The 22,285-nt window shown below is 47.7% G+C and overlaps 3 protein-coding genes across 3 annotated transcripts in view; 2 read left to right on the top strand and 1 right to left on the bottom strand.

Moving 5' to 3' along the window:
• PARVB (parvin beta) overlaps window positions 1-22,285 on the top strand; it is a 695,786-nt gene that overhangs the window by 59,452 nt on the left and 614,049 nt on the right. The window lies entirely within an intron of this gene.
• The window catches only part of SAMM50 (SAMM50 sorting and assembly machinery component), a 718,434-nt gene that overhangs the window by 250,679 nt on the left and 445,470 nt on the right, over window positions 1-22,285 (top strand). The window lies entirely within an intron of this gene.
• The window catches only part of EFCAB6 (EF-hand calcium binding domain 6), a 310,246-nt gene that overhangs the window by 25,394 nt on the left and 262,567 nt on the right, over window positions 1-22,285 (bottom strand). Inside the window, 1 exon segment of the mRNA XM_050805818.1 lies at window positions 5,427-5,654. Coding sequence (XP_050661775.1) covers window positions 5,427-5,654 — 228 coding nt within the window.

Below are 22,285 nucleotides of genomic sequence, written 5' to 3'. Positions count from 1 at the left end.
TCACTATTTTGTTCCCTGTCTGAATATCCCTGCAAGAATGGAGGCTCCACAAGGAAAAAGTTTGTCCATCTGCAGCTGGCAGCAGCTCGAACCAGCAGCCGCACGCCTCCTGCTTCCCGTGTTCCCTCTGCCTGTGCTGCTCTCTCCTGTGTCCTCTTAGAGGCAACTCCCATAAACCCAACCCCCTGTCCTCAGGGAAACCCACCCAACCCTTCAGTCCGGGCCAGGCCCCTGCTACGCCCTCTCCGTCTACTGCATGCCCCTTCAGAGCAGGGAGCAGCGTGTCAGGACCTCAGGAATGCACACCTGCCATTTGGTGTGTCTCCTCCTCCCTGGCTGTGAACTCAGAGGAGGCAGGGAGCAAACCCGCCACGGTGCCCCAGGGCCCAGCATCATCACCCTGTGTGCCACGGGCCTTCTAAACCTGGATGCGTGCTGCCTTTGTGCACTGTGTGCCTCATCAAGACAGACGGTCACGCGCCTAAGAACGTGCACGAGTGTCCCGGGGGCTTGGCTGGACGATGGAGCCTCAAGGTCAGGGGGTCAAGGAGTGAGGGGGTGAGAGTGGCAACATGGGGGTGTGGTCAGGAAAGGCTTTGCTCTGCACGGAGTCAGGAAGGAGGAGTAGGCATTGAAAGACACAGGGGCCGGGGCCGGCAGAGGCAGCAGCAAGCTGAGGTGGGGAAGGCTGAAGTTCAGCCTGAATGGAGCGGAGGGTACCTGGAGGAGCCTGGGGGGTACTGTGCACCCCCACTTCACAGAGGGGACGCAAGCTCAGAGAGGCTGAGCACCTCGTCCAGGGTCACACAGCTGGATGAGAGCAGAAGCAGGACTGAAACCTAAGTCCACCTGCCGGAAGGGTTTTGTTTTCCGTGAGCATCATTCTCACTCCCTAGCGGTGTCTGTTTCAGAAATACTGCGTCTAAAATGTTCAGAAGGCCGGGCACGGGGGCTCAGGCCTGTCATCCCCACACTTTGGGAGGCCGATGTGGGTGGATCACCTGAGGTCAGGAGTTCAAGACCAGCCTAACCAATATGGTGAAACCCTGTCTCTACAAAAACTACAAAAATTAGTTGGGCATGATGGCAGGCACCTGTAGTCCCAGTTACTCGAGAGGCTGAGATAGGAGAATTGCTTGAACCCAAGAGGCAGAGGTTGTAGTGAGTTGAGTTTGCACCAATGCATTCCAACCTGCAAGACAGAGTGAGACTCTGTCTCAAAAAAAAAAAAAAAAAAAAAATTCAGAAATGTTTAACAGTTCCTCTCCCTGATACATCTGCATATTAAAAGTCCTCAAGCAATCACTGTGGGCTGATCTAAATTGCTTTGCAAAAAGAGGCCCTTGCTGTGGGTCTATTGTCTTAACACCCAGGCAGACCCAGTTTCAACCGCCTTTTATCACATGCTTTCTGCAGAGCCACGAAGACCCGTCCGTTTCCAACTCATCTGCTCTGCAAGTTGCTCTCCTTTCCCGAAAGGTTAATTGCACCAAAGGGTTTCAAAAGATGTGTCACTTCCCTCACTTACAGAGCTCAATAAGTCAAGAGAGCTGGCCCCTCATGTTCGTGACTGTTGGATTTTTTTAAAGTAGGAGATAAGTTTTTATATTGTAGATAAACCAAGTCATGAAATACGGAGTTAACTGTAATTTAATATGGTTGAACTGTCCCAGCGTCTTCTGCGAGCTCTTTCAAATAATGGGTCTAGACATGTTAAGAGTACAAATGACCCCCATGTCACACTTTACCAGGAACCTCGCCTTCGACCAAGAAGGTCCCCAGCAAAGTAACTCATGCAAGGAGGAAACGCATGGACCTCTGGGCTTTTGCTGTTGATCAGCCCATCCAGGCGCATTTGCCCCAAGTATAGCACAATCTCTGCTAATCATCCCTCAACGTATTAGATTGGTGCAAAAGTAATTGCGGTCTTTACTTTCAATGGCAAAGACCACAGTTACTTTTGCACCAACCTAATATTCGTGCCAGAGTTTGGGGTTCTTGATGAGGACTGTATTGGAGACATGTCAGCTTATTTTTATTTAAAAAATTATTTTTCCTTCAACTTTTATTTCAGTTTCAAGGGTACATGTGCAGGTTTGTTACATAGGTAAAGGTGTGGCATGGTGGTTTGCTGCACAGATCATCCCATCACCTAGGTATGAAGCCCAGCACCCATGAGCTATTCTTCCTGATGGTCTCCCTCCTCCCGGACCTCAACAGGCTCCAGTGTGTGTTATTCCCCCATGTGTTCATGTGTTCTCATCATTAAGCTCCCACTTACAAGTGAGAACATGCAGTGTTTGGTTTTCTGTTCCTATGTTAGTTTGCTGAAGATAATGGCTTCTAACTCCATCCATGTCCCTGCAAAGGACATGATCTTTTTCCTTTTTTTTTTTTTTTTTTTTTTTTTGAGACAGAGTCTTGCTCTTTTGCCCAGGCTGCAGTGCAGTGGTGTGATCTTGGCTCACTGCAACCTCTGCCTCCCGGGTTCACACGATTCTCCTACCTCAGCCTCCGGAGCAGCTGGGACTACAGATGCGTGCCACCATGCCCAGCTAATTTTTTTTGTATTTTTAGTAGAGACGGGGTTTCACCATATTGGCCAGGCTGGTCTCGAACTCCTGACCTCATGATCTACCCACCTCAGCCTCCCAAAATGCTGGGATTACAGGCGCGAACCGCTGTGCCGGGCCTCTTATTCCTTTTTATGGCTGCATAGTATTCCATGGTGTAGATGTACCACATTTTCTTTATCCAGCCTATCACTGGTGGGCATTTAGTTTTTTCTTTGTCTTTGCTATTGTGAAAAGTGCTGCAATGTACGTACGTGTGTGTATCTTTATAATGGAATGATTTATATTCCTTGGGGTATATACCCAGTAATGGGATTGCTTGGTCATATGGTATTACTGCCTCTAGGTTTTTGAGAAATCACCACAGTGTCTTCCACAATGGCTAAACGAACTGACACTCCCAACTTCTACCAACAGTGTAGAAGCATTCCCTTTTCTCTAACCTCACCAGCATCTGTTGTTTTTTGACTTTTAAATAATAGCCATTCTGACTGTGTGAGATGGTATCTCATTGTGGTTTTAATTTGCATTTCTCTAATGCTCAGTGATGTTGAGCTTTTTTTCATATGTTTGTTGGCTCCATGTAAGAGACATGTCAGCTTATTTTTAGAAAGCCGAGTTTAAAAATAAGTGCTTAATTTGGTTGGGGAAGGGGTTTGATGTGCTGAGGATGGTGAAGTTTTCTTAGTGGACTATTAAAATCAAATTCTCTGTGATGAATGCCAGATATGTCAGCGTGTCATTAATTTCAATCTATAATTAGAGTAAAATTTTACTCATTTGGATGAAATAAAAAACCTTTATTAGTAAAACCTTGATTACTTGGCCCCATAGAATAATCAATGCAACTGTATTAATTTCCAAGACTTATTTCATTTATGCTGAGAGAAGTATTTGCAAATACAGATCTTGCTCGGCTTTGATGTGCGGTGGGGCAGGATCGTTTGGAAACAGCCTTGAATTTTGCTTAGCAAAAATGATCACACCAAAATGCCTGAGAAAGGTGATATTTTAGGAACATTAAACCTGATAGTCACATTCTTAATGTCTTTACGGAATGCATTCTTGGGGCAGTGAGTTCAGAGCTGTGAGTAGGGCCAGGGGTGACTGCAATGATCACGCTTCCCTGTGAATACTTCCAAGACCTTACCCTGCAACTCTGATAAAATGAGACAAGAGGTTGGAATGGTCCAGTTTTGGAGGCAAAAGAGTGACATTTCCATGCAGTGTCTGCAGGGAACTCCCTGGGCTGAGACGGAGCAGAACCAGGAGGAAGGAGGGAGGCAGAGTTGCTTTGTAAGTGTTTGGGGGTGTTATGTTTTAATCTGAATTATTCTCTGGGAATGGGACATTGATGCATTTGAGAACTAGAGAGGGCCTGTAGCTGTGCATTTTCTGAGGGAAGGGAAATCTACTTCTGTAACTAGATCAGTGGTGCTCTGTGTTACTTGGCTGATCAGCCGAGAACGGCTTCCGAGAACGGTGAAGGGCCAGGGAGTATGGACGCTGTCCATTCACCAGTACGTACTGAGCACCCACTCAGTGCCCTGCACTGCTTTGGCATTTAGGGCACAATGAGGAACACGGCAACCTGGGGCACTGCTCCCCTGGTGCCGGTGTTCAGTGTGACTATGGATGGGGGGCAAGCTGGGCAGGTGCTCTCTTCCCTCCCGCAGCTACCATGGCAAGGCAGACTCTGAGGATGCCATCCCACTGGGAGGTGCTCTTGGCCTTGGAAGGCCATGAAGAGCCAAAGAGGCCCAGGGGAGCAGGTTGTCAGAGCCTTTGAGTCAAAGAAGAGCTCAGTCCAGTCCTTAGGGGAGGAAGCTGGGAAGAACTTCCTACTGGAGATTCTGTGATAGGGAGGAGGATCTTAGAGAGCCAGGGCCTGCCCAGCCTGTGCACAGCAGAGAGGCCCGCCGGGGGTGGCATGTACCCAGCACGCTTAGAGCAGCAGCCCGGAGCATCCCACACCGCCAGTGGCAGCACCAGGTCGTAGCAAGGAGAAGGCAGGTTGGGGTGACGGGAGGAGCACCAGCCTCCCACCAGGGTCTGTGACCCTCCAGGCATGGGGACAGACTGCCCACCGTCTTTGGACCATGTGGAGTCTTAATTAGGGAAAAGGAATCAGACTGGTGGGAGCAGGGGAAAGCAAAATGAAAAAGCAGGTAAGCTCTAAGTCTGCCTTTCTTCATAGTCCAGAACATGTAGCCCTCCTGCGCAGAGAGCTCAACAGTCTTCCTGTGCCCAGCTATCACCAGACCCTTGGCTTAGAGAAAAATGCAAGGTAGCTCACTGCAACCCTGGTGTTTTCAGTCCTTTACAAAGCCTTCTTCAGCACCAAGCACGAGCACCATCCTATAAAATCCCCAGCAAACCTTTGTCTTTTTGCAGTCAGCTTTTCTCTTGCTGACTTGCCCCTTGCACCCTTGCAACATATTTTCATACTTTTTCCAATACATCTGCCTTTTTTACCTACAACTGTCTTGGTACATGCTTTTTACTGCCTGTGCAACACTGGCCCCAGATAGTTGCTGCCCATAACAGACCCAGACCACATTACCTCTGGGATGCTCCAGGAAGGGAGAAAGAGTGTGGGAGCTGATGCAGAGTTTAGTTTGATTTTAAAAGTAACAGTGACATCATTTGTACCCTGATGAAAATGGTGTAATTCATAGTTGTTACATAAACAGAAGGCTCCTGTGAATCTTCAGGAAGATTGAAAAACAAAATAATAAAACTGCAAGCATTTAAAAAACAGAGAACAGTCTTAAACTCTGTACATTCTGGCCAGGGACCCGGCTGACGCTCAGCCGACGGTGCGCAGGGTGAGGACTAGCTTGCGTTTCTTACCTGTTCGTCTGTCAGGATTTGGACGTTGCGATTACAGACGGCCCTAAACTCCTCTCTGGAGATGGTGTTTGTTTTCATGGTGTCAAAATTCTCAAACTCCTGGGTGATGGCATGGTAATGGGAAGTCACTGCTTTGTGGAGGCGAGCCAGGATGTCTCTGCTGGCCATGGCCTTGGGAGAGGTAGGCGGTGGGCCTTTGGGCATTTTCTCAGTCCACTCCTCAGCTGTCTGGACAAAATAGAATGGAAATTGACCCATGTGAGAAATAATCAACCACCTCTTGCTCTGGGCTTCTCACCCAGGGCAAGTCCCAGGGAGACCCAGTGTGGTGGGGAGGAGGGGCCAGAAGACAGCTGCAGCCTGGAGGTGGGTTCAGGCAGCCCCCAGCCCCCAAGTCAGGCCCCACTGAGCAGAAGCCTGGGTTTCCTGCCATGAAGGATCCAGTGAGTTCCCCATGGGGCAGAGCAGTGGCCCTGGAAGGTTGGGTGGCCAGCACGGAGCCCAGCCCTGGGGAGGGTACACTGTTTACTCTCATCTATTCACGCCTTCAGTCTGTCTTTGGGTTCGATTAACAAACACAGTGTAAGCCTTCCCTGAGAGGCCAGGGAAAGAACAGGGATTAGCACCCACATGCTTTCATTTCAGGATGACAGTTTAGTTGATTACTCACAGTGCTCAAAATTTGAAAGGGGGGTTTTGATGACTGTTGTGCCATTAGGCTGCAGCTAAATGTTCCTTGAAGTCTGAAACTTTGTGAGACCCACAGGGGAATTAAGTGCAATGGCATCTGCTAAGGGCGACCTTCCCACAGTGGGCAGGTCCCAGGCCTGGGTTAGCGCTCTTCCCCACTCCTTGGGCACTGGAAGTCTGGGGGTTGGGGCGTGGTTCAGGTCCTCATGACACTGTCCATGGTGCTAAGGAGTCCGGAGGAGGGATGTGCACCTAGCCAGGGCTGGGAGATTTCCTGGGAGGAGGAGGAATTAGATGTGGAGAAAGAGGGACAGCAGAAGGATTCTTTTACTGATGTGCTGGCAAGAGAGGGCTTGTGGCCAGGTGAGCAGGGAGGGGCCGCGGAGGGTGGCATCCCACCTTCATCATCTGTGGATGCTCACTGTGGCAGACACACATGACAGAGGGAAGAGCCAGCAAGGGAAGTTACTCAGTGAGCAGCAGTGGATGATGACAATTGCAAGGGGCCTTATCCTGGGGCTAGTCAGGAGGAGGCACTGGGGAGACCTGGCCCCACGTTGAAGTCAGGCTTGGGAAACTGGGGCCCAGGGGATGAAGTGAGTGGGGCAGCAGAGTCTTGAGCCTCCTGCAAAGAGGCAGGGGTCGGGGTGGGGGGAAATGGGCGGGGCCTGGGAAGCAGCTCTGACATGCATCTACTTGCTGCAATTAGAGAAAGGCTCCCAAAGCCAGGCCTGTGGCTGCTGCATCAACAGGGCAGCTCGTGGAGTATGCTGAGCTGGAAGGGGAGGGGCTAGAATATACGCATGGGAGTCCGGAACAGGTAAGATTCCCAAGGTGCTGAGGCCGGAGAATGGCGTGAACCCGGGAGGCGGAGCTTGCAGTGAGCTGAGATCCGGCCACTGCACTCCAGCCTGGGCTACAGAGCGAGACTCCGTCTCAAAAAAAAAAAAAAAAAAAAAAAAAAAAAAAAAAAAAAAAAAAAAAGATTCCCAAGGTGACCACACAGGAAAGCTGTTCCTGTACCTGGGTGTATTCTGAGATATACTGGGTTTCCCCACAGCAAAACCCACCACGGCTGTTAGTGTTGATACCAGCTCCTACCAAGTACCTCAGTGCCATGAAAAGGGTTTCACCAGAGTATCACTTACAGCCCCCCAACTCCTACTAAAACTCAGTCATGTTTTATTTTAAGCAACTCCACAGCAATGTATATATTAGATGTTACTGTGCTTTATGACACAGAAGTCTGCATAATGTATAAAGTCTTTCTTACTTTATGAAATTGTACCAAACACAGGATGCTGCTGGGAATGTCCTCAGAAATCTGAAGCTACACACGTACACTCAAGCCAAAGCCCACCACATCCTCCACCATGCAAAGGCTAACGGAGCTTTTATACACCTTCATTTGGAGCCATTTGCAAAGTAAATGAATGTCTTTTTTTATTTTAGAAAATAAAAGTGATATTGCTGATGGATTTGGAGTATCTTTAGGATTCAAACAGTTGCAAAGGCACTTCCCAGATCCAAATACACGAGCATTTCTCTAAGGAATGTTGGCATCAACAGAGTACAGGAGCCTCTCCTGGACATACAGCTATACCTCTCAGTCCATCCTTACGGTTTCAGACCTTCAGGGCCTGAGGAGGACGGGGCCTCATGTAAACATTACTGGAAAGAACACAGGTGGATGGAGCCCAGCATGGGAAGATGGGAGTCCTGGGTCTGAGTCTAGACTCTGCTTCTAACTGCCTGTGTACCCCTCCAATAAGTTGCTTACCCACTTTTTGCCTCAGTTTCCTCATCTATCCAGGAGGAACAAGGGCTCACCTGTGATGATGTATATGAATGTTCTCTGAAAGTATTAAAGCATGAAACTAACTGGAAATACTAACAACACATATGGAAGAGAACACATATAGAAATGAGTCTAAAAACACATACGGAAGAATTCTAAGTATTATGTGTAACCTTAGGTTAATATGCTCTAAACTTCAGAGGAAACTGAACAGTTTTCTAGCAAAATTCAATTTAATTGAATTAACAAATAAAGATTCAATTTAAATTGAATTAGAAAAGAAAGTACTTAAAGTATTAGAAAAGCCTGAATAGACAGGCAACCACAAAAGAAATGAAAAAGGCTGTTAAAAGATCTACCATCTATCATTAAAAAGGTGTCAAACCCAGATGATTTTGAAGGCAAGCTGTATGGAACCCTCAAGGGATAGATAATTTTTACATTAGTCAAAATATTCCAGAGCATAGAAAGAGTCATATTCCAATTATTGTGTATTATACAAATACCAAAATATGATAAAGAAAACATGTCAAAAGAAAAAATAAAAGTCAATCTAGTTATGGCCATTAGTGCAAAAATTCTAAAATATTAGAAATATTTAATACCATATTTAAAAATGACACACCAAGATCAACTATGGTTTATTCCATGGATAAGAATGCAAGAATTGGCAAATCTTTCAATCCCTTACTTTAGTGAAGGCCACATGTCAACAGATAGCAGAGGCATTTGACAAAATTCAGCAGCTATTCCTGATAAAACAGTATAAAATAGAAATAGAATAGGATGGATAAACTATATGGAAATAAAACATTATAAACACGAGTATTAATCAAAAATTATCTGTAAAGATTATATTAAATGGATGAACTACTAAAGCATTAAAATCAGGAACAAAATAAGCATGCTTTCACTTCTTTTATTCACATTTTTAGAGGTTCCAGCTTTTGAAATAAGACAAGAAAATAAAATCAACACGTAAATGTTGAAAACTGGGATCATTATTTGTGGATATGACTGTACAGGTATAAAATCTCAATGGCATTTAGGAAGGTGGCTGGATTCAAGCTAAAAATACAAAAAAGCAGTGCCATTCTTTTATGGTCACTATAAGTAGTTCAGGATGGAGATGTGACAAAAATTCACATTTGCATTAATGACGAAGCAATTGAATACCTCTGGATAAATGCCATATGAAAGGTACAAGACTGACACAGGCATATCTCATTTGTTTGCACTTTGCTTTATTGTGCTTGGCAGATACTGTGTTTTTTATAAATTGAAGGATTGTGGCAACCCTGTGTCAAGCAAGTCTATCAGCATCATTTTTCCAACAGTATGTGCTCATACCATGTCTCCATGTCACAGAGAAATCGTTTATAAAAGTGTCAGTCAATCGATGTGGCAAACTTTATTGTCTTATTTTAAGGAATTGCCATTGCCACCCCAGCCTTCAGCAGCCATCGACATTGAGGTAGGACCCTCCCCCAGCAAAAAGATTACAAGGTTACTTGCTGAAGGCTCAGAAGATCACCTGCATATTTTAGTAATAAAGTATTCTATTAAGCTATGTAATTTTTTAGACATAATGCTATTGCGCACTTAATGCTATTGCACACTAGACTACAGTATAGTGTAAACATAACTTTTATATGCACCAGTAAATCAAAAAATTCATTGACTCATTTTATTGCGGTATTTGCTTTGCTACAGTCTGGAACCAAACCTGCAAAGTCTCCAAGGTATGCCTGTGTAAAGAAATGCCATATACATGGGCAAGGGCTTCATGACTAAAACACCAAAAGCAATCGCAACAAAAGCCAAAATTGACAAATGGGATCTAATCAAAGTAAAGAGCTTCTGCACAGCAAAAGAAACTATCATCAGAGTGAACAGGCAACCTACAGAATGGGAGAAAATTTTTGCAATCTACCCATCTGACACAGGGTTAATATCCAGAATCTACAAGGAATTTAAACAATTTACGAGAGAAAAAAATCCCATGAAAAAGTGGGCAAAGGATGTGAACAGACACTTCTCAAAAGAAGACATTTATGTGTCCAGCAAACATATGAAAAAAGCTCGACATCACTGATTATTAGAGAAATGCAAATCAAAACCACAATAAGATACCATCTCAGGCCAGTTAGAATGATGATTATTAAAAAGTCAGGAAACAACAGATGCTGGTGAAGCTGTGAAGAAACAGGAACACTTTTACACTGATGGTGGGAGTATAAATTAGTTCAACCATTATGGAAGACACTGTGGTGATTCCTCAAGGATCTGAAACCAGAAATATCGTTTGACCCAGCAATCCCATTACTGGGTATAGACCCAAAGGATTATATTTAACTCATTCTACTATAAAGACACATATACATGTATGTTTACTGCAGCACTCTTTACAATAGCAAAGACTTGAAACCAACCCAAATGCCCATCAATGCTAGACTGGATAAAGAAAATGTGGCAAATATACACCATGGAATACTATACAGTCATAAAAAAGAATGAGCTCATGTCCTTTGCAGGGATATGGATGAAGCTGGAAGCTATAATTCTCAGCAAACTAACATAGGAACAGAAAATGAAACACCAAATGTTCTCACTTGTAAGTGGGAGTTGAACAATGAGAACATATGAACACAGGGAGGGGCACATCACACACTGGGGACTGTTGTTGGCCGGGGGGCACGGGGAGGGAGAGAATTAGGACAAATACCTAATGTGTGTGGGGCTTAAAACCTAGATGACGGGTTGATAAGTACAGCAAACCACCATGGCACATGTATACCTACGTAACAAACCTGTACATTCTGTACATGTATCCCAGAACTGAAAGTAAAATTTAAAAAAAATGCCTGTATAAAGAATGTGTATAAAGAATATACACCTTATATTAAAGTTACTAAAGCAAGATTGGAATAAATAGACATATTATGTTCCTGGATATAAAGACTCACTTTCAAAAGAGAAAGCCTTTCTCAAGTTATAAATAAGCTTAATCAAATTCTAATAAAAATCTCAATGGATATTTGGGAGAATCATTAGACATATTGATATTAACATTGATATTAAAAAATAATATCAATGAAATTTTTGGAAACGGATAGGAATGAAGTTTTTGACTCACCAGATATTAAACTTGCCATGAATTTGATATAATCAGAGTAATATAGCTAGGTTCAGAAATACACAAATCTATCAGTGTGACACTACTCTGGCAGTGAGTGAGAACTAAGTCTACTGTGGCTGGGCCCTTACATCATAAGGCCTGTTTGTTACAGCATTATAAAAGTGTTAGAGAACAGTGTGGCCAACGTAAAGGTAACCTTGGGTAGGGGCAGCCGTACTCTCAGGAGGGGACACCGTGCCACAGATGCAACTGGCTGGGACATGGCCCTGGTTGGGGTGGCCACTGCAGGCCTCCTTGAGGAGGAAATGGTTGAGGTGGGTGCCATGGGGAGTGCAGGAGGAAAGGGATTAAAAACCCAGCACGGGAGGTAGCATTATCCTCCTCAACAAGCATGGATGTGAAGGTCCGGGAGGCCGAGAAATGCCTGAAGTCACAGAACCAACAGAGTGGCACCCAGATTCTACACAGGCTCCTGGCCTGCAAACACACGCTTCCCTAGATGTGCTGAGAGCTGCAGCCACGGTCTGGGTCATGGTGATGGGTCCCTGCCCTCACCTGGGAGGCAGGGGACGGACATGGGTGCTGCCACGGAGAGGCAGAAGCAGCCCAACTGCGTGGCGGAGAGGGGAGGGTGCTGGGCACCTATCAGCCTCCATTGCATGGAGGTGGCTGGCCGCCCTGTGCAAATACTCTTTTCCTGCTTGCAAAATGAATGATTGCATGTTCACTACAGAAAACTTAGAAACTATAAGCCGGGCGCGGTGGCTCACGCCTGTAATCCCAGCACTTTGGGAGGCCGAGGTGGGCGGATCACAAGGTCAGGAGTTCGAGACCAGCCTGGCCAATATAGTGAAACCCGGTCTCTACCAAAAATACAAAAATTAGCTGGGCGTGGTGGTGGGGGCCTGTAGTCCCAGCTACTCAGGGGGCTGAGGTAGAGGAATTGCTTGAACCCGGGAGGCAGAGGCTGCAGTGAGCCGAGATCGTGCTACCAACAGAGCGAGACTCTGTCTCAAAAAAAAAAAAAAAAAAGAAAGAAAGAAAACTTAGAAACTACAAAAAAGCACAAAGGAAAAATGATCACTGAAAACCCCGCCCGCCTCAGCCATCGCCGCAGAGCACAAGGGAGAAGCCACCGGCCCGGGGTCCGCAGGCGCCGTGGATGCCACCGCCCAGAGAACCGCACCGCCCTGCCCCCACAACCCCAACTGCTAGCGGGAGAGCGCCTGGGTTTTCCATCAAGGGCATTTTGGCTGAGAATCTGTTAGGCCCCGTATTCTGGTTCCCGTCTCGCTTTTTAGCAAAGCTGCTCAGCCGCCGCCAGCCTCGCTCGAGTGACTGGAGACGCTAGGGAGGAACAGATGGCTCTTGGTCTGGCGCTTCTGTGTCCCTGGCACTTCTCACGTGATCATTATATCTGAATGGGGGAAAAAATAATGCTTTTTCTATAACTAGAAGAAATGTTTCTCCTAATCAAAAAAGACACCACTATCTTCAGATGCAAATGACACGTTCCAATATTAACTGCGCTTTACATCAAAGGCCCCCTCAGGACAGAAATCACAGCTGCAACAGGAAAGGCAGAGCTACAGGGAAGGCGGGGGCTCGGCTGGGCCCTGTCCATGCTGGGCCCGAACACCTCACGCTCCCCAGCTTATCTGGCAAAGATAATCTCCTGGCTGCTTCTGGTGACTTTTAAAGTTCAACAAGCAAACGAACAAACAAAATGGAGTGCAATCATATGCACTCTAGGTCTGACCTCATCAGAGGACCATTTACATGTTTTGAAGGGGTTTTATTTCAGGTATTCGAGGGTATTCACGGGACCTTGTTTGAGCGAACAATTGCCCTTCTAGATGTGGCAAACACAGCCCACCACTAGCAGAAGGAAAATTCTTGGCCCCTTTCTTTGTGACTATACCACAATATTGGCAACATACAGAAAAGAAATAATGTCCCAATACATGAAGTATACAGTCACCAAAGAGGCTACTAACGCCGCACTTTGATGGGGTGCTTCTCAGTTTCAAATGTATCTACGTATCTCGCTAGTAAAAAGCAAGTCACAGCTTCAGAATCTAAACCCCTGGTTCTAAAATCCTGCCATGACATGGGAATCACCCAAGAGGCTGCCCCAACAGCCACAAGTTCTGGGTCAGGGGGCGGGAGGGAAGCGGCCCAGGTTGGGGGTGGGAAGGAGGCGGCTCAGGTGGGGGTTGGGAGGGAGGCGGCCCTGGTTGGGGGCGGGAGGGAGGCAGCCCAGGTCAGTGGGGGAGGGCAGCAGCCCAGTGGGGCGTGGCCTGCTGTCTCTCTCGTAGTCCTTGCCCCTGCTCAGGGTCTCTCCAGGTAGGCACAGCATGGCCCCTGTGGCTATCTGGGAAGAGCCCTTCAGGGAGGCACAGTGCTGGGATTTCCAGCCCGGGTCCTGGCCTCCTGCACCAGGGCCAGACCTGCCCTCATTCAGCACCTCACAGGGTGTGCTCCTGAGCAGGAGGCAGCACCAGTAACCCAGGTGCCGCCTGCCAGGGCAGAAGGAATGTGGCCAGGGCCAGCCTAGGCTGGAGGAGAGGGGCTTGGGCCTGAAGAGTGGGGACAGCCCATCATAAACCCAGGGCTCAGGCTGCCCCTATCTTGTGACCTTGGGTAAGATGCACCCCTAAACTGGCCTCCCTGTCCTCATTGGGGTGAAGTGGAAATAAAAACAGCCACCTCTTTGGAAAGTTCAAGAGTGGAGGACTGCTTGAGCTCAGCAGCTTGAGACTAGTCTGGGCAACATGACAAAACCACATCTGTACAAAAATTACAAAAATTAGCTGGGCATGGCAGGCACCTGTGATCTTAGCTACTTGGGAGGCTGAGGTGAGAGGATCACTTGAGCTTGGGAGGCTGACAACATGGTGAGGCCTGATCTTGCCACTGCATTCCAGCCTTGACGACAGAGCAAGACCCTGTCTCAAAGCAAAACCAAAACCAAAAACAAACCAGCCACCTCAAGAGCAGGACTGAGATTTCACCAACACAAACCCTCAAAGTGTGTGGCCCAGAGCCTGCCACGCTGCTGCTGCTGCTGCTGGTGCTGGTGATTACAGATATTTCTGCAGGAGCTGGGAACTCAGACAGATGTGGGTCGAGCCCTCTTCCTGGCTAACACCAGGCTCTCATGGATGATCAGAGGATGGTGCATCCTGGTCCATTACTGCCTGCAGCTCAAACCACCCAGCCAAGGAGTTGGAGGCACTTGGAAGGCAGAAGCCAGGTCTGAGACTTGGTCATAGGAACCCAGGCACACAGTGGCCATGCCACAGAACTGTGTCTCTTCACTGGCTGCCGTGAGCTCTGGGCAGCAGGGCTGTGGGGGTCAAATCACAGGCTCGAATTGAGCCGAGGGCCCAGTGCCACCGTCCTCTAGCTGCAACTCACTAAGGCAATCACTTCACCTCTTGGCTTCCATCCTCCATCTGAGAAATGGGGATAACCACAACAGTTAGAGAGAACTACCCTGCCAGAGTCACTCCGGGAAAAGACAGACATCTTCCAGGACATCCCCCATGCACTTCAGGAAGGAGCTGTTGACCAGGCGCAGTAGCTCACACCTGTAATCCCAGCACTTTGGGAGGCCAAGATGGGTGGATCACTTGAGGTCAGGAGCTCAAGACCAGCCTGGCCAACATGATGAAACCCCGTCTCTACTAAAAATGCAAAAATCAGCAGGGTGTGCTGGCCGACACCTGTAATCTCAGCTACTTGGCAGGCTGAGGCATGAGAATTGCTTCAACCTGGGAGGTGGAGTTTGCAGTGAGCCGAGACTGTGCCACTGTACTCCAACTCCAGCCTGGGTGACAGAGCAAAACTGTCTCAAAAAAAAAAAGAAGGTTCTGATCTCCCTGGCATCTGAGACAAAGGCAAATTAACTTTTGTCCTGCAAGGAACTCACCTGTGTGGCGGGGAAAGCTCTAAGGGAGAGGTTTCCTTACTCAACCCAAGCCAGGGGCAGGAGCCAGCCCCGAGGTGACAGTCAAGCCCAGTGCAAGAACCGGCGAGAGAGGGGAGGACAGGTGCCCTAAGGGTCAAGTGAACCTGAAATGTTGTTAGTTCACGTTTGGTTTTACTATCCTCCTGTTTCAGCAGCTGTATGAGGTGGCCGCAGTAAAAAGCCCTCTAATGTCCTGTCAGTATGTCCAGCCTTGTTCTAGGCTGGCTTTAAAATCAGTTTTCCACCAACCTGTATCCTGAACGACTTCTATGGACGACTGGGAAGATAGAACTTTATAGAAGGGGGTGGTAGACTTATCAAATAAAGCCGCAGAGCTGGAGAGGCAGTGGTGCACGTCCGTCTGCTTTCTTGGGGTCTGTCGCCTCCATGGCCCCCCTGCTCCTGTTCACCCTGTGCACGTGCCCTTGGCGGGGGGCTTTGTGGCGGCTCCCACTACAGAAGCTGAGAGTATTTCCCCACCCCTTGGCTTTGGATTCCACCATATGTCATGCTTTGGCCAGTGGAATGTGGGTAATTACAATGTGACGGAAGGATGAAGGAGCATTTGCATAACTGGGCAAGCCCTCTTGCACCTATGCCGTTGCCTTAGAAGACAGGCTGTGGCCATCACACAGGACCAAGGAGGAGGATGAGAGAGATGAAGGGCAGAGTCATCCCAGCCAAGACGGCAGAGCTTAGTCCAGCCTAGATCAGCCCCCACAGCTGTGAGAAATGAACGGGTGTTATTGTTTTGGGGCGCTGAGGGTTTATGGTTGCTTGTTACGTAGTGATAGCTGACTGCTGCAGTAAGAAGTAAAAAGGGATGAGCTTAGAATACAGAGAGGACAAATAAGCTGTTGAGCACAGATGGCGTTTTAGTCGTCAGCCTTCCACGAACTGGACGTATTGCAAAGGGGCTTTGCGGCCCTCGGTGGGTATCCAAGATGGCGGTCACCCACCCGAGGGCAACAGGTTGTGACAAAGTGGTTAGCAAGGTCCGTCCAGCTGCTAGACTAGAAATATATCTGCATATTAATGTAATTATGAAGGTTATGATTAGTTCATCTGACTGTATGATTCACATACTAAGTTTTGTTCTGAATACTTGCAGAGACATTTATATAGTTTTTTTTCTGTGATTCCTTACAGGAGAAAAAAAATAGTCCTGGAACTTGACACAGAATAAGAACTCAGCAGGTAGCAAAAACTCCTAATTAGAAACACTCAGTAAAGAATTCCTCACTTCCTTTTAAAGAATGGCGTAATTACTTTTAAGAATTGAAAAATTGCTTCATTTGATCAAATATTTTGATTAGCAAAGAAATTAATTGTACTGTATCTTCATTTGTATTTACAGTGAATAAATGAATGCTAAAAATAACAACAGCAGGAAAACTGCCTGTCAAAAAAAAAAAAAAAAAAATAAAACATTAAAAAATCCAGATGAAAATAAAGTGGAAGCTCTGAGGAAGCTGCCTGCTACAGACCTTGCTGCCGGATCAAGAAACACGCTGGCCTCCGAAGGGCTCCGCACATGCCTGAGGGGAGCCTCTGGTGTGTCAGGAGGTCGGGCCCAGGTGACTGCCCGATGGGAGTAGATACTCCAGCACAGTGTTTGCACAAGTGAGGCAGTTTCATCAGAATTCCAGGCACAGTTCCAGACTTTCTGGTGGCATAACTGCTGCCCAGGCCTGGGATCTCTTACCACACAAGGATTCCTTCTGGGCAATGAACAATAGCTAATCCAAAGATTCCAGAACTTCCTTTGCAAAGACCATCAGTCAAGTCAAGCTTCAAGTGAATTCAACCAGTGCTTACTGAAAACTGACCCCAGAGTACCAGTGGCCTTCCTTCTTGTGTCTCCTTTACCCAGGCACTGGGCTGGGCAACAGGGAATCTTCTCTGGTCCTCACATCACCCTGAGAGGCAGCCACGGCTCTCCCTGCTGTGTAGACAAAGTAAGTGGGGCTCGGTTCCAAGCTCCTGCCAGCCGGTGCTGGAGATGGAGATTGTTTGACTCCAAAGCCACGCTCCTCCGATTTCAGCACAAGTCCAACCACCTACCACATGTGCAAGAACGCAGAAGCCTCTGAAAATCCGAACTCAGCAACACTGATGAGGGCTCATGACATGCCAGGCACACTCCCAGGCAGGAGTGACAGAGCAGTGAACCAAAAGCCCTACCCCTGGAGAAGCTGATGTTTTGAGACACCCACCCAGGGAGGCAAGCAAGGGTGGAGTGGACCACCCTACTAGCTCGGCCCCTTGGCTCTCCTCACAGAATCCTTTGCCATGGGCCTCCCCCACTGCCCTGCCCTGGCCATGCCCAAAGTGTGGTGCCTCCCAAGCCCCGGGCTCTGCAAGCACTAACTCTCCTCCCAGGAAGCCCCATCTCCTGGGATCCACCTGGGCTGGCTCCTCAACTCAAGCTTCTAGACTCGGTGCAAGCTCATCAGAAAGCCGTTTCTGCCCATCCTTCCCCCACTTACAGAGTTAGATCCTCCTCCTCCTCGTCATCCTCCTCGTCCTCCCGCTCCTCCTCCCAGCTCTCTGTGCTTACCTCAGTCATACAGCTTGACGTTCACAAAGGATCTATGCTGAGGCCTTTGCAAACACTGATTCACAAATCCTCCAGTTGCATCGAATTGCCATACAATGCAAAGAAATAAAAGGGAAACATTTAAGCCGCCCTTCGACCCTTTAATGATTCAATAAATTCATGGGTGAAGTCATTTATAAAAACTATTAAAATAAATTATTCCACCCAAATAAATTCTATGCCACCTAATCACATCATTACTGAACATTAAACATGCACTCACTGGAATAGGATAGAATACAAAAATAATAAGGAATGCAAATGTTTGGTGTTTGCTGTGTTAGGTACCGGGCAAAGCTCTTTCTGCATTCACTTGCTTAATCCAAACAATGAGCCTAGGAGGCACACACCAGACAGTTCTCATTGCTCAGGAAGGGAGCAGGGAGCATGGACCTTGGAACTGGCTGGCATTTGAATCCCAGCACTAGCATTTCTAACGGCGTGACTGGGAACAAATGCTTCTACCTCTCTGTTTCCTCCTCTGGTACCCCAGAGTACCAGTGGCCTTCCTTCCTGCGTCTCCTTTACCCAGGCACTGGGCTGGGCAACAGGGAATCTTCCCTGGTCCTCACATCACCCTGCGAGGCAGCCAGGGCTCTCCCTACTGTGTAGACAAAGTAAGTGGGGCTCAGTTCCAAGCTCCTGCCAGCCAGTGCTGGAGATGGAGATTGTTTGACTTCAAAGCCACGCTCCTCTGATTTCAGCACAAGTCCAACCACCTACCACATGTGCAAGAACGCAGAAGCCTCTGAAAATCCGAACTCAGCAACACTGATGAGGGCTCATGACATGCCAGGCACACTCCCAGGCAGGAGTGACAGAGCAGTGAACCAAAACCCCTCCCCTGGAGAAGCTGATGCTTTGAGATGTCCACCCAGTTTCCTCTTCTGCAAATGAGGCTCCTTGTCCCCGCCACAAGCCTGAACCCCAGGACCTGGCCCAGAGCCAGGCACACATTCTCATTCTCACTTGCTGAGTGTGGAGTGTTGAGATTCGTCCAGTCCAGGGCAGCATCCTGAGCCAGAACATAAGCAGCCACACTGCAAGTTACCTTCCTAGGAGTGTGATGATAGTTAAGATGCTGGTAACATCTGAATTCTGGATTTTCTCTGCAAGACTTACTCGGGACAATACATTCTTGGATTGGTGTCTGGCTTCCTGATGGGATCATGACCTCGTAGAATCACTGGTGCCGCTCAACTCTGATGCTTACTTAATTGATCCACAAATGGTTGTCGTGGCTCTGGAGGGACCAAATGAATGGGGAGCCTGCCTGGGCTGGTGGCACCATTGTCCATTTCGTTTGAACATACAGAGGGCTTCCCGTGGAGGCTAGGAATCAAGAAGAATCCTGATCCGGATTCAGGGGAATGAGGCGGGAGTGCTCTGAGGATGCCAGAGCGAGTGATTAACACAAGGCAGGTGCTGGAGGTGAGCAGGGCGCCTGCACCATGCACTTCCATGGGGCCTGGCTGAGGTCCTGCCACGGGGTGTGCTGCATAGGGCTGGGGCACAAGGGAGAATGAGACCTCATCCCTGCCCTTGGGGACATGGGACTCCCGGGTGTGAGAAAATTCAACCACACAAATTAAAACGACTACCAGAAATTCTGTCTGATGTGCTTCTTCCAACCTCACCAACAGGTTCATGATAGCCTTGTCTTCTGCCTGACACAGCTGTGTTTGAAAGGGGGCCTCTCTGTTGGGGAAGGGGGCCCATGTGACCACCCTTCATGGGGCCCAGGTGGGGAAAGCCTGGTGTGGCCCCCTCACATTCCTGCACGAAGCATCAGAAACTGTGCCTCTCTCCCTTTGGCGGCCGGCCCTGTGCTACTTCCAGCAGAACTTGCCTGGCAGGTGCCGAGTTCCTACCCTGTCCATGCCACCGGGAACTGGGGTTGGGGGGCACTCATACTCCTTCCTAAAGGGAGGCTTCAGAGCCAGGCCGGACCCAGGACACATGCGTGGAGGAGTTGCAGTGTTGCCACAGCCAATCAGGACTTGGGAGAAAGTTCGAACAGCAAAAGAATAACTCTGTAGCATGCTCAGTGAGAGCGAATCTTAGCAGTCTGTGCAACCTCACTGCCGACCTTCTGTGATGATGTGACTTTCATTCTGTTGCTTTTATCACTATAGCTGGCTTTAAGGAGGCGATCCATATTAGTGCAGATACTGGGGCAGTGCTAGGACCTGTGTAGACACAGATGCTCTAGAGGAAGCAGACACCACCCATGCCAAGGACCCTGGGCTTCCCCCAGGAGGGCAGCCAGCTCACCAAGTTCAAAGGCTGAGGAGAAGTGGATGCGTCAGGTCTGCCTGGTTCCTGATGGATCACCACGTGACGATGCCTGTAGGCCCTGCTGGGTGGCCTGGAATAATACTCCTTCTGCCTCAGCGTGGCACAGGGGGCCCAGCAGCCCCTGCCCCCTGGCCTGTCACCAAGGTCCCCCGAAAGTCGTTACCCCTCACGACTTGCCACAGTGCCACCCACCTACAGGACAGCAGGTAGTGAATTTTGCATTGGCAAGTAGAGAGTGAGTGAAATTCAAGGGAAATAGTTAAAATCGCTGAAATTCCATCAAGAAGACTTAGCTTTTCTTGCCATCAAGAGCAAGGGTAAATAACAGTAATGCTAATATCTTAATAATTTACTTAATTTATTTACAATTATCTTGGAGCCCTTTCCTGAAAAGGAAACTTCCCCATTCTTTATCATATTTATTAAAAATACATGGACACCATTATATTTACAATAAAAAGCAAGATAAATTGAAGTAACACTGTTGGCAGTGAATATAAATATGATGTTCATAAAAGATTACAAACATTTTGATGTACTTTGCCGTAAGTCCCTTTGGTTGAAAACTACATTCTCCAATTCTCTATTGGAACAAAAACCATCTTCAAGTTATTTAACATATAACTGAATGACTTTTGAGATCATATATTTCCACACAAAGTGAGGAAAGATTTCATTGGCTCTCTGCTTGCTAGAATGCGACAAAATAATTACTCTGTATTGAATAAGGGTGTGTTTTGTTACAAAAATTCCATTATTTCCATGGTAATAAAGTAGAAAGATTTTATATGGGTTTCTACTATGTCTTTTAAAAATTCTATTTCTGCACTGAGCGTTATTTTTACACTCACTGAAGAAACTGAAATTGCACTTTAAGATTTAAGGGAAATGTTAAACGGGAACGATTTTCTAAAAACAAGGTGATACTCTACACTTTGCACATGGCACTTTGAATGTAAAATGTTTTTCTAGAAGTGAAGAAGGGGTATTTGCTGGGAAGAGAAATCCAGATGATGTTTTTCCAGTTTGTGGGAATCTCATGAGTGTGCTGCCGTTTAGGTCTTCTCTCTCTCTCTCTTTTTTTTCCTGTTTTGCTTTTTTCACCAACCCACTGGGTAGCATTTTTTGCTTGGATGCCTTGTTCCTCTTTTATGTCATCTAGGCTAGCGCTTCTCATCTTGAAAGGGGGTGTGATGGCTTCCAGGCGCATGGGACCAACTCCTTGCTCCCATCTGAAAAGACACACGTCGCCTTCCCTTCCCGGAAGCTTGCAGGCCTCTGTGCCTCCTGGGCTGGTTCTCAAGCCCAGGACGGTGCCAGGAGGATGACCCCCAGGCCTGCTGCACAGCAAGACTCCTGGGCTCGCCCACCATGGAGCCCTGGGGTGGGCTGGTCTGCACAGCAGCAGCCTGGGACCTGCACTTGAAGAAGCGCTGTCTGATTTGAGTGGTGCTTAACGAAGCAGTATAAGGAAGGAGCAAGGACGGGGGAGGACTCCTGGTCAAGCCACACAGCAGGGGCAGGAAGCCGGCGGCCGTTGCTGTGAGAAGAGCTCAGATCATTTTCACGTGCTGCTGTGACAGGCAGAGGAGGCATAAGAATAATAGGAGTTTTGGAAGACAGACTTGATGGCATACTCAATAGAAGAAATGGATTATGAGTAGGTGTAAAATTGTCATCTTTACTCTCTGTGTGCTTTCAGTCTACGCAAGGTCTTAGGCAATGTCGTAACTACAATTCCAGTTTTTCTCTCTCTGAGAATGGATTGCTTTGGCTAGGGATTACTCGCGGTGAACTTGCTTTGCGGGGAGAGTTGCCGACTGTCTTAATTACATTTTGGTAATCTCCTTTTAATTACTTACCTCCTGTGCATCCCCCAGAGGAAAAGGATGGGTGGTATCATATTTAATGAGCTTAAGGATGATGCATCAACTACTCCTACTATTTGTTACTTCTTTTCCCTTCTATTAGAAAAACACAGCAACCCGGGGTTAAACTGGAGAAGTTCATGATGAATGCGGTTGGGGGTTCCTCCCCAGCTGCCTTCCTCTGCAGCCGCCCTGGAGGAGGCTGGCCGGCTCCCTCGCTCAGGAGTCCTCAGCGATTCTTCTTTATTCAGACAAAGGGACCTAAAACTCTGCAAGCAAGGTTGCAGGACCCAGGTGGTCTGTCTCTGCCACCATCTCCTGCTCCCTGCAACTAAACAGGACAAAAGAAAACTCACACCTACTCTGTCATTCACTACGAACAGAACTGCTTGCTCTGTGGTCACCCCCCTCCTCCTGCCACATCATGTTCCTTGCAGTTTTGTGCTGCCCTTCCAGCCCAGAAATCGTCTGCTCAAGCATTTACTCATCCTCCT

The sequence above is a fragment of the Macaca thibetana genome, chromosome 10 (genome assembly GCF_024542745.1).
Source record: "Macaca thibetana thibetana isolate TM-01 chromosome 10, ASM2454274v1, whole genome shotgun sequence".
Lineage (NCBI taxonomy): Eukaryota > Metazoa > Chordata > Mammalia > Primates > Cercopithecidae > Macaca > Macaca thibetana.
The sequence above is the reverse complement of the archived record's forward strand: the minus strand, read 5'-3'. Positions and strand labels throughout refer to the sequence as shown.